The sequence below is a fragment of the Amphiprion ocellaris genome, chromosome 1, assembly GCF_022539595.1.
Source record: "Amphiprion ocellaris isolate individual 3 ecotype Okinawa chromosome 1, ASM2253959v1, whole genome shotgun sequence".
NCBI classification, from domain to species: domain Eukaryota; kingdom Metazoa; phylum Chordata; class Actinopteri; family Pomacentridae; genus Amphiprion; species Amphiprion ocellaris.
The window spans coordinates 5,478,312-5,489,000 of record NC_072766.1 but is presented as its reverse complement, the minus strand read 5'-3'; the positions used below and the strand labels follow the sequence as shown (position 1 = coordinate 5,489,000).

The 10,689-nt window shown below is 42.1% G+C and overlaps 2 protein-coding genes across 2 annotated transcripts; both read right to left on the bottom strand.

The window, feature by feature from the left end:
- Nucleotides 1-267: 267 nt before the first annotated feature.
- pou4f1 (POU class 4 homeobox 1) lies at nt 268-3,344 on the bottom strand. The gene is made up of 2 exons (XM_023261294.3): nt 2,980-3,344; nt 268-2,534 (listed from the first exon to the last, which is right to left on the bottom strand). The coding sequence occupies exons 1-2, from the start codon at nt 3,100-3,102 to the stop codon at nt 1,533-1,535; spliced, it is 1,125 nt and encodes a 374-aa protein (XP_023117062.1). The 5' UTR covers nt 3,103-3,344; the 3' UTR covers nt 268-1,532.
- A 1,029-nt stretch (nt 3,345-4,373) lies between these two features.
- obi1 (ORC ubiquitin ligase 1) lies at nt 4,374-9,568 on the bottom strand. The gene is made up of 6 exons (XM_023261267.3): nt 9,409-9,568; nt 9,061-9,196; nt 7,809-7,900; nt 7,174-7,395; nt 6,692-6,780; nt 4,374-6,244 (listed from the first exon to the last, which is right to left on the bottom strand). The coding sequence occupies exons 1-6, from the start codon at nt 9,478-9,480 to the stop codon at nt 4,870-4,872; spliced, it is 1,986 nt and encodes a 661-aa protein (XP_023117035.2). The 5' UTR covers nt 9,481-9,568; the 3' UTR covers nt 4,374-4,869.
- Between the last annotated feature and the right edge of the window lie 1,121 nt (nt 9,569-10,689).

Below are 10,689 nucleotides of genomic sequence, written 5' to 3'. Positions count from 1 at the left end.
GCAATTCTTAACATTTATCTTGTGACGTTATGCTCCTGAATTAGGAATTTTTTTTTAGCTACATCCAAGCATACTTTTGATTAATGAGCATCTTTTCTCGGTTGTAAAAATGCAATCAAATTTGAAATCATCCCAAAATTGAGCCTAAAATTAAAAACATGCATCCAAAAAATAAAAATGTGCAGTTAATCCCTTGAACTAATGCAACAATATTCAGATTAAAACATCAAAATTCGTCCAGTGGAGGCCCAATCACAACCAGAAAAGCACGTTTTTCTTTCTTTGATTTATTAGAAGATTGCTGGAACACACCTCCCTGTTGAATTTGGCTTACAGGATGAATAGTACCAATGAAAGTAAAGAGGACAACAGAGGAGAGTGCAGAAGTTGTGAGAGAGGGAAGGAGACAGTGGGACATTTTTTTTCTTCCAATGATGCACATGTCGCCGCAAGTTTTGTAAACATACTTGTGCACAAAGTAAAATATTACTTACACAACGTTTCCGTAACAATTAACACGACAAACAACGTGGTGATCTTAATGTGAAAAAACAGGCATTTAACAGTGACTTACACCATCCACAAAATAAGGTCTGTCAGCAGACAGCTCTACTGTAAGCAGTGATTTCTTTTTTCCCCCAATGCATAGAGTGTTTGCACTGCAAACTGAAACACATGAAATCATCTTTTTTCCCTTCCTTAATGAAGCAGACAAGGCTTTTTCGTGCTCTGATCTGTCTGAAACTTTTTCCTTGTGGCATCGAATAGACCCTTATAATTTATTTCCCCCCCCGAAAAAAAACACAGGAGCTCACCTTTGATAAGTGATAAAGTGATGTCTGTATATACAAAACCATTTAACCGATCTAGAAACCTAAAAGGGCCTTTTTTTGTGCAAATTCAAAATAAATATATCTGTAGATGTGACAGCCCAGAAGAGGCTAAATTACTCCCCGTGAATTAGGATTCCATGCAGGCCTACATTTTTTTCGTTAGCCATTTAAAGTTTGCAACTAAATTTGACTTCATAGCAGCCTCCAAATCAGAAAGAAACGAACGGATGAATAAATGAACAGATTCATGAATTATTCTAGAACGACAACAACAACAAAGAAAAGAAAAAAAGAAATCAAACCCAAGAACACAGTTCAACAATCAATGAGGTAATTCGTAAATGGCTATACTTCAAATAATAGGCCTATTAGGAGAAAATAACTCGCTATAGTATCAAGCAAATTACCTCTTTCCACATGTTTTTTAAAAGGCAATGTCGCTAAAACTTTTTTCCCTCGTAACAACTGAGCGAAATTTTGTGTAATCTGTTATTTGCATACTTCACATTCACCGATAACGTGAAAATAAACAAGATATATGAAGCCTCATAAAATGGGGATCTAAAGCCCATTGCGCATCAACGTGGAAAATCGCTGGAGACAAAAAGACTGAAAATGGTGTCTTTAGTGTCCCTTGGTCCCCAAATTCAGTCCCACAACTTTTTTTGTGTGTGTTTTTGTTTTCCTTTCCTTTGCTCATCAGTGGGCAGCGGAAAATTTCAACCTCTTCTGCTTCTGTCTTTGGTTACAAAACCACACTCGCACCACATTTTTTTTCAGGTCCAACTTTTCAGCTATAGCTGCTATTTTCTCGGACGACGGCCGAGGCTGCACGGCGAAGTAAGCCTCCAAAGATCTCTTTTCCGGCGCCGCTATCGAGGTCCTCTTGCGTTTCTTTTCACCTCCGTTGAAAATGTCAGGTTTGCTCATTTTCTCCCTCTGGGCCCCCTCGGCCTCCTCCAGCCAGGCCTGGAGGATGGGCTTGAGCGCAATCATGTTGTTGTGGGACAGAGTTAAGGACTCGAATCGACAAATTGTACTTTGGCTCAGCGATCCCACGCCGGGAATTTTGAGATTAGCCAGAGCGCCGCCCACGTCCGCCTGGGTCACCCCCAGCTTGATCCTCCGCTGCTTGAAGCGCTCCGCGAAAGCCTCCAGCTCCCTTGGGTCCGTGTCCGAGTCATTGATGGAGGGGAGTCCGGCGTTAGTGAGCCCCGGGCCGCCTTGGCCGCCGCCGTGATGGCCCGGTAAGAGCCCGTGGTGGGTGAGAGGCGAGTTCATGCTCATGGCCTGGTGGGAGAGGTGACCCAGGCCGTGCATGTGCGAGTGCGGGTGAGCGGAGGAGGTGGAGATGAGCCCTCCGCCGCCACCTCCGCCGCCGCCGCCTCCTCCACCTCCTCCTCCGCCGCCACCTGCCCCGTCGTGCGCGCTGGACATGAGGGCGAGGGACGGCGAGGTGAGGTGGTCCATGATGTCCGGGGGCTCCAGGTTCTGGTGGTGGTGGTGGTGATGGTGGTGATGGTGGTGGGCCAGGGGCACGGTGGACGTCGACGAGCATGGCACCGTGCTCATCGTGTGGTAGGTGGCGTCGGGCTTGAACGGGTGCGTCTTGCCCTGGGACACGGCGATGTCCACGGCCGCCAAAGCCTCAGCCCGGGCCAGGAGGGTCTCATCCAGGCTGGCGAATATGTTGCTCTGTAGCTGCAGAGGGTGGAAATTTAAAAATAAAACAAAACAGGGAAGAGGAGGGGAGAACGAAAGGGTGTGAAATGGGTAGGAAATATGAAAAGAGTGGAAAGGAAGAAAGCAGGAAAAAAGAAAAAGTATAAACGAATGTAGCTGTCAGTCGGGACTTTTGGCGACGTAACAGAGTCGGAGTATTCCTTCAGAAGCGGCAAGTCATAAAAATTAATACAAAAACAGTAAAGCCGGGCTTTTGCGTGAGCATGCTTTCAAAAAGATCACAGACTCTCCGAGTGATTGCTGTGGAATACATGAAAAAAACATTAAGTGCTCGTCTTGGCTGAATGTGCCTCGGAGCAGCCCTTGTTATTACGCACAGACAGCGTTCAGCACTACAAGCAGCCAAGGCAAGAAAAAGGACAAAGTGAAAGTTTTTTCTCTTTTTTTTCGGTTGATAATTTACCTGTGGAGTTTGTAGACAGGCTCTCCTTATAGCTTCCGAGCTGGAATGCAGGGTGGTGTACTTGTGTTCGGGTAAGGAGGGATGCATGGCGAAGTGCGGCTGTTTGCTGTTCATGGACATCATCTTGGCGAGCTTCTCCAATTAAAGTGCACGGGAAAGAAGGGGTGGAAACGGCTACAAGAGCTGGAAAATAGTCATAGACACACAGTGATCCTTTTGCCTATCCGGTAATGATGCGGTGTAGTTCGCTGTGTAGTGCGCCGAGTAGCAGCCTTGAGCCCGGAGATCACAGAGATGCCTGCAGTCTCTCAGACGCACTTATCTGTCTACTGTTTCCCACTGCTGGGGATGAGAGAGGCTCTTACACCTGAGCGCTTCAGATCTCGTCAAGCCCGTGCTCGGCTGCTCTCGCGAGACATAAACTGCCAGAACAGTGAGCAGGCTGACAGATAAAAACTGCTCACAGGGCAGGCAATAACATCTGGAGACTAGACGCCTGCGTTTTTTTAAGGGCTCTCTCCCCTCCATCCAGCCACAGTCCCAATGCCTGTAAGGCCTTATTCTTTACTTTAAGGCCGTTAACCATTGACTGAAAGCTGTTTATTTGTGCTGCTACTATCTATGGGATTTTTCTTTCCTCCTATGGAATTATTTGGTTAACAAGACAAAAATGTGAAAAATAATTAGCTTCATTCTAAAACAGAGGCTCAGCAAAGCAATATCAAATGTAGAAACATTACTAATTTGAATGAATTTATCAGTTGTTTACACCAAATCTTTAAATGCATCCCTCATATTAACCCTTGAAAGTAAATGAGCCTGCTGCCTTATTAAAGCCCATCATGGCCAGATGAGCACTAAACAAATTGATTTAATACACCAGCATAACCTTGTACGCAGTCTTTACCTAAATTAATTAATCCCAATGAATTAACACTTCATTTATTCAAACCACAACGGTTGCCCAATTAAAATTTCATGCAGCGATTAGAGGTATGTGAAATATACACGATATCGTTAAATTTGCATAATAAATACGGTGCCTTCTGCACCAATGGAATTACTGTGAGTGAGGTCTTTAATGTGTGTCATTACAGGCTACATGACTTTTTTAAATCGACATTAAAAGCCGGAGCTGTTTCCACTTTTAATGCCAACAAATTGTGCAATTGTTTAATGTATTGCAAGTTGAGTAAAGTAGAAAAAAAAACAAAGGAATATGATTATGTGAAAAGTATGTTGTTTGTCCACTAAAAATCTAAATCATCACAAAATGCTAAACCAATATACCTGTGAATTCTCAAAGGGGATGATTACCTGAGTCATGTGATCAAGGCACTGCAAAAGAAAACAAAGAAAATGCAGAAAAGCACAAAACAAAGCTTCATACATCATTTCTTCTTGCATTACTATTTTATTTGCTAACACACATTGCAACTTCAGTCAGAATATTGATCTTTATCATGATAGTCTTCTTTATCCGTCTTCAGTACTGCAGAAGATTACCACGAAGACCGTGACGTCCGCTCAGTAGCTTCAAATGCCAAACACAGACATGTAGGGTGAAACTATATTTGTCTAAGCACCAAATGTGATGTTACAACAACAAACTGCACGTAAAACTGCACAGACAGACTTTCAGACTGTAAAAATGGGCCCTAAAAGTTATTTAGCTGCCACTGAGAGCTACAGCACAAAAACTATCCAACAGTCCTGCCCTATTTTGACCTGATTCATATCACAACAGGCAAATTAGAATAAGAGACAATAAGTTAGACCCTAGCATCAGATTTATACATTTATTCTGAAGCATCAATTAATCCTTCCAGTTGTGAAGCCTGACCAAAACACTACTATGAGAACACACACAGGTTGGGTTTTTTGAAACCTTTACATCAGCTTTGAGAGTTTTGTGGGGCTGCTTGTGTTAAAGGGACTGTGAGATTTTCTCTTTATTGGCTGACTGCTGTTCAGTGCGTGTCTTTCTCTTGTTGTGTTCACAGACTTGCCACCAGTGCAGCCGGAGGAAGGAGAGGAGATGTTTGCGTGATCATGATCATGGTCCTGGCTTGCTGGACTGAGAGAGCCTGAGGGACCGGCCTTAACCTCATCCAGAGGATCAAACAGCAGATCAAAAGACAGTTCCTCAGTCTGAGAGGGTCCTTCACAGCCAGGGACATGGGCGCCACTCTTCCTGCCTGACACTAGTGCAGCAAAACCTTCCTCTGCAGATCTTCTTTTGGTGTCTTTGTTTTTCAAGGTGCTATCAGTGTTTTCTAACGGTTGGGGGTTCTTAGGTTCACACTGTACCGCAGGTTTGCTACTATAGTTTGATGTGACATCAGGGAATCTTTGGGGTTCTGGGACCAGAGTATTGTCTAAGTCAGTGGTAGGGGAGGAAACCAAGGAGAGCTGTGATCCCCGGCTGCTGGAGCTCTCTCCGTCCAGCATCATGGAGTCCAACTCGGAGATTTTGTCCAGGTACGCTGCATCCATGGACGCCTCGCTGGACATCTGGAAGCCATCAGGCTCATCACCTACAACATTAGCAGATGCAGACTCCTTAACTGAGCTTGCTTTACTTGAACTTGGATACGACTGGTCGTTAGTGTTGGATCTTTGCCAGCCATCCCAGAACACAGACTTTGAGGGTTCCACGTATTTTGAAGGCAAGCTTTTGTGGAATTTCTCAAGACTTCTGAAATGGTTCTCCAAAGTCATGCTGCTTTTACTAGGACTAGGAAATTCCTCAAAATTGAGCCTCCTCAGGTGGGACGCAGGTTTAAATGCAACTTTCTTTTCACGGATGCCGGGGCTCCTCAGAGTCAGGGAGCGGAAAGCAGTGGACGGAGTAGTGGGTAAAAAGTCCAAGGAGGTGTTGTCTGATCCCTCGTTTTTGTGGTTTCCAATCAGATTCTTATTAAAGTCTTCATGATCTGCAGATGGCATAAACATCAAACTGTGATTCCTAGAAAATGTTTGGCATTCTGCCTCAGGATTGCTGCAGATTGACTCCCTCTCGTTGTCACTCAAGCTTCTCATCATCATGTTAATTTTCTGTTGCTGTGTCAGAGCGTCTGTTGCAGCTGTGCTCGTCCCGCATGCGTCCTGCACGTCAGGACATTTCTTCTCAGACTTTCTGACCTGAGACTCCAGGTCATCAATGTACTGGTCACTGCGCTCCAGAGCCCTTTTCAAGTGGTCTACATCACGCTCATACTGTTGAATTTTAGCTTCCAGTGCAGCCACTGTATATCGACCAAACCTGGGGACAGAACATTTCATCTTTAAATCATGACAAAAAAGTCGAATAACATTTAGCTGAGTGTTATTGTGCCTTTGAAAAAACTACATTTGTAAATGTACCTCATGCAAGAAAACTCATTAGGAAAGTAATTAAAACTGAGTTATATATAAAAATACTCTTCAATATGTCTGCAGATCATTTGACAGATGAAGCAGAAATGACCAACTTTCTCTGCATGCCACTACCTCCAACATCCCAAACCCAAAAAGCTACCCACTCTTGTTTAAGTTTATCAGACAGCAACTGTTTCTCAGAATAATGGTACATTTTCAGAATAATTGAAACACTAAGTATGGAACTATGTTAGGATTAAAATGAGAGAAAAACAAGCTTATGGAGGCCAAAAGCTTGAACCATATTGGAAAAAGTCAAGAACATTTTGGGTGTCACAACAAAAATACTTACTTTTGAGGAGATCTGCTCGCCACCTCAGCTTTCAACCTCATATTTTCTTGTACAAGGTCGACATTTTGAGATCGCAATGCCTTATTTGCCTGAAGATGGTAAAAAATATTCCGTTTATATTTATAGTAGCAGAAGCAGGTTTTATTTCACCAAAACCCTAGTATACTATGCACACAGAGGTGTCAAGCTAGCTTTGTTTAAACTTATATTGTCAGTGTTTCCATTCTAAGTATAGAAAAAAAAGGGTAAATAACAAAGACTGTCATCGTGTTTCTATTCCCCAATATGAAGTAATAATGAGAATAACTACGTGCAGCTCAAATTTATACCATCGAATGCATCAGTGAATAGTCTTTCCACAGCTAACAAAAGCAGATAATTTTATCTGCATCTGTCAGCAAAACAGCACATCTGTGTTTTAAAGGATCAATATAATGTAGTATAGAAAGCATGTAACATCTTATATACTGCTGGCTGCATACCTCTTTCAGCTTATCCATGTCCTGCTTTACTTTATCGCAAACATCTGTGGCAGCTCGCAACTTGTTTGTCCATTCTTCCAGGACAAACGGAGCCACTCTTTTGTCATCTGGTTGCTCTGTATTGATGCTGCAGGGATCCAAAGCAGTCCTCAGTTGGGTCTCAAGACTGTGATTTTTTGTTTTCAGCTCTTCGTTTTCTCTCATTAGCCCTTCTATTTCTTCCTGTTAGGGAAATTTTGAAAACAGGATTTAGAAATAATCCGATAATTGTGTCTTTATAACACTTACACCAGTGCTGAAATTAACTGCAGCTATTTTAAAATAAAGTGATTTTTTTTTCCCAATTAAAAACTGGACACTATGTTATCTGAAATTTCTTTTTGTGTTTGCTCCAATGTATATACTCTAACAATACAATATACTCTAACAATACACTGCTCTCCAAGATATTCAATGAATCTTAAAAGAAAAATTTGTAACAATGGATAGTGGCTGCAACTGAAGCTTCACTGAACTGTGCAGACCTGATGGCCTGTTCTCATGTTTTTGCAGTGATAACTTGCTTGAAAAGTCTGTTCAGAAGCCTTAACCTGCTTGTTTTAGCTGTGAAAACACACCGCATGATGAGCCAATACCTCATACTCCCGTAAAAGCAGCTCTCCTCTGGTTTTTCTGAGACATTTCCTCATAGAAGGACTGTCACTGTGATCACCCTCATTTGATCCTCCTGTAACAGAAAAACATGAGCACAATAAAAGATTAGTAGAACAGACAATGAAACATGTACTAAAATAACATTAAAAGTAAAGTCCCTTGGCTTTTATGCGGATTCTGTGACACCTTAGTTATGGTACTTCAGAACTGTTACCCAAAACAAATAGAATATTAGTAGAATTTTGAAATGCAGGCCAAGGTTAATGTGACTCCAAGCTTACCTGCAGAACAGTGAGTTAAATTTTAATGAGAAAACATGAGTCTTTAAGCCCTGTACTTGTTGCCTTCCCTTAAGTAATACGCTAACATTTTGGATGAGTGGATTGACATTCATGTTCCCTTTTCCGCACAGATGTATTCAACAGCTGGGATTAAGGGTATCATATCCATCCTCTTTCACAGAGCTTTTATATTCCATTCTTTTATCCTCTCACACAAATGGATGTATTACAGTATGGATGTATTACTAGAGCTATGTGCCTACATGTTTGTGTGGCCTGATGTGAGTCCTTTTGAGAAGAAATCTAATGCGATCAGATCAACAAAATAGGAAAGCATGCAGGAAAACAACAAGTTTGTGTCATCAAGAACTACAGAATTATAACCCCACATTTACCTATGCAAGCATGCATTGTAACATCAATTACTAGACACAAACCTCCATCACTCTTTGTGCATTTCTGATAAGATATTCATTCATGTATTAAACAGTATAAATGTAAGACAAATAACACCCCAGATATGTATATCCCTGCCAGCCATCTCTTTACTGTAAGTTGTTTGTTTGAGGATCAAGCAGTACAGTTTTATCTATGATAAGTTCATCTCAAGTTTGCTATACTGCAGCAATAGTCAGTTTTCCATTAAACGTGGACAGCACGGTCCAAATTACTTCAAATTTCTGAACGGCAAACATTTATTCTCATGCATGACCTAGTGACAGAGTTTTTCAGGTTTGCAAGAAACTTCATTTATGAGCTGAAACCATCAACTTCGGGCTATTGATAAAACAAACCTTACAGCTGCCGAAACTTGACTGCAAACTTAACAACATGCTGTGTTGAACATGAAGTCACGGTGACTCACGATGCTGCAAGGCAGACGAAGCCTCACATTACCCCTCTTGTCTTGCTTTGTGTCTGTTCTTCCTTGTTTGTGTGCAACTTAGCTCACCGATGATTTCCCTGCAGGGGTTCTCTGCCGTGATGGGGACTCTGCAGGAGGGACACTGGCTAGCTTTCTTTAACCACATTTCCATGCAGGACGAGCAGAACACGTGGTGGTTGGCACAAATGACCGGCTGCCTAACCTGCACAGACACAAAACATGAGTAGATTAAGTAGAAACTTTGCTTAAAAGTTGCAATAACACGACGAAACACAAATTTCAGTGCACTATGCGGCTAAAAACGGTTTAGCTAGCTACATTTGACCGTTGAGAAGGGTCATGTTTATCCCAAGTAAACACATCCTCTTCGTTTTTAGCGGCTGACGGACGACTTAAAAATAGAACAGCAGTTACCTTTCCGAGACATATCTGGCACGAAATCGGCAAAGTCAGGGAAAGAGTCGACGCCTGGTAGTTGAGAGCCATTGTTGTGGTGTAAACACAGCACGGTTCAGCAGCACACTTCCTCTGAGCAGGTACAAATCTCCCACCAGTACCCGCTGCGTCGCGCGCCGAGTCTCGCAACTACGGGGAGCGAAAAGGACCAAAAGGCGCCAGATTCGCAAACATTGGAAATACAACTAGAAAAACACAGAGAGCGCAGTGCTCCACCAAGGCTGCTCAGTTGACGTATCATTTCCGACGCATGAAATCTTTCATACAAAATGTGTTATGCATGTGCATGTTATGTATGGATACCGAATTGCGTGTAAATTACTTTTACAAAGGTCTGTTGATCAGTGCATCACTTTTGGCAAGCCTTTGTTTTGCTAGTGTTAAAATAAACGTTCCCTCCATGCTTTTATTTTGAAGACGTATTTTTAATGTTGCGGGCTTTTATTTTATCACCATTCCAGGAAGTGTTTATCTTAGAAGCGGGTTCTTGACATGATGAAGATGCTGCTGAAAAGTCCGAAAATTCATATAAAGATGAAAGAAAACGGTTCGACGCTGTTGCTGTCTAGCAAAGAATGTGTCTAAGCTCCTAGCTGGAATGGTGACAAGCTCTGATGGTGAAGAAATGAGTGAAGGACAGAAAGGTGAATTTGTGTTCAAAATAAAGTTGACGGCTGAACCTAATGTGTCTCTGTGGGGTTTGCTACATTGGGTGACCTAAATATGTAGAAGACAGCAGGAATTGATGGGACTCAGAAACACCCCACAGTTTAATTATTTGTTCTTTGTATGATTTCCAACTGATAAATCATGGTCATTTTGTAGTAGGATCGCAATCACGTGATCGTCAGCAGGTAACTAACACTGTTCACGTCATGATTACAGCGACGTGGTGCCGGCAGCTATATCTGGCAATGGGAAATCCTTAACAAAGCCATGGATCTAGACTATAAGTTGCATCAAATCCGAAATCTAATCACTTGGTCCTTGTGTCATGGTTGACCTTCCCTGAAAATTTCATCAAAATCCCTTAGTCCGTTTTTGAGCAATATTTCATGTGTGAAACATTGCTCAAAATAGTATACTATGGCGTTTTTTTGCGCCAAAATTCATGATTTTTTTTTTTTTTTCAAAGAAAACCTTTCTGGAGTGTTTTTCACAGCCTGCTTTACAGTATTTCATTATATGGCATGTTTTCACAACATGTTGAAAAATGACATTTTTCGACATGAAGTTCAA

What these genes read in the sequence shown, in the direction of transcription:
- pou4f1 (XM_023261294.3), bottom strand. Translation starts at nt 3,102, where the DNA reads ATGATGTCCATGAACAGCAAACAGCCGCACTTCGCCATGCATCCCTCC. An exon ending in CCTGTCTACAAACTCCACAG is followed by an intron (nt 2,535 to 2,979) that starts GTAAATTATCAA and finishes CACCCTCTGCAG; the next exon opens with CTACAGAGCAACATATTCGC.
- obi1 (XM_023261267.3), bottom strand. Translation starts at nt 9,480, where the DNA reads ATGGCTCTCAACTACCAGGCGTCGACTCTTTCCCTGACTTTGCCGATT. An exon ending in GCCAGATATGTCTCGGAAAG is followed by an intron (nt 9,197 to 9,408) that starts GTAACTGCTGTT and finishes GTGTCTGTGCAG; the next exon opens with GTTAGGCAGCCGGTCATTTG. An exon ending in GCGAGCAGATCTCCTCAAAA is followed by an intron (nt 6,245 to 6,691) that starts GTAAGTATTTTT and finishes TTCTGTCCCCAG; the next exon opens with GTTTGGTCGATATACAGTGG.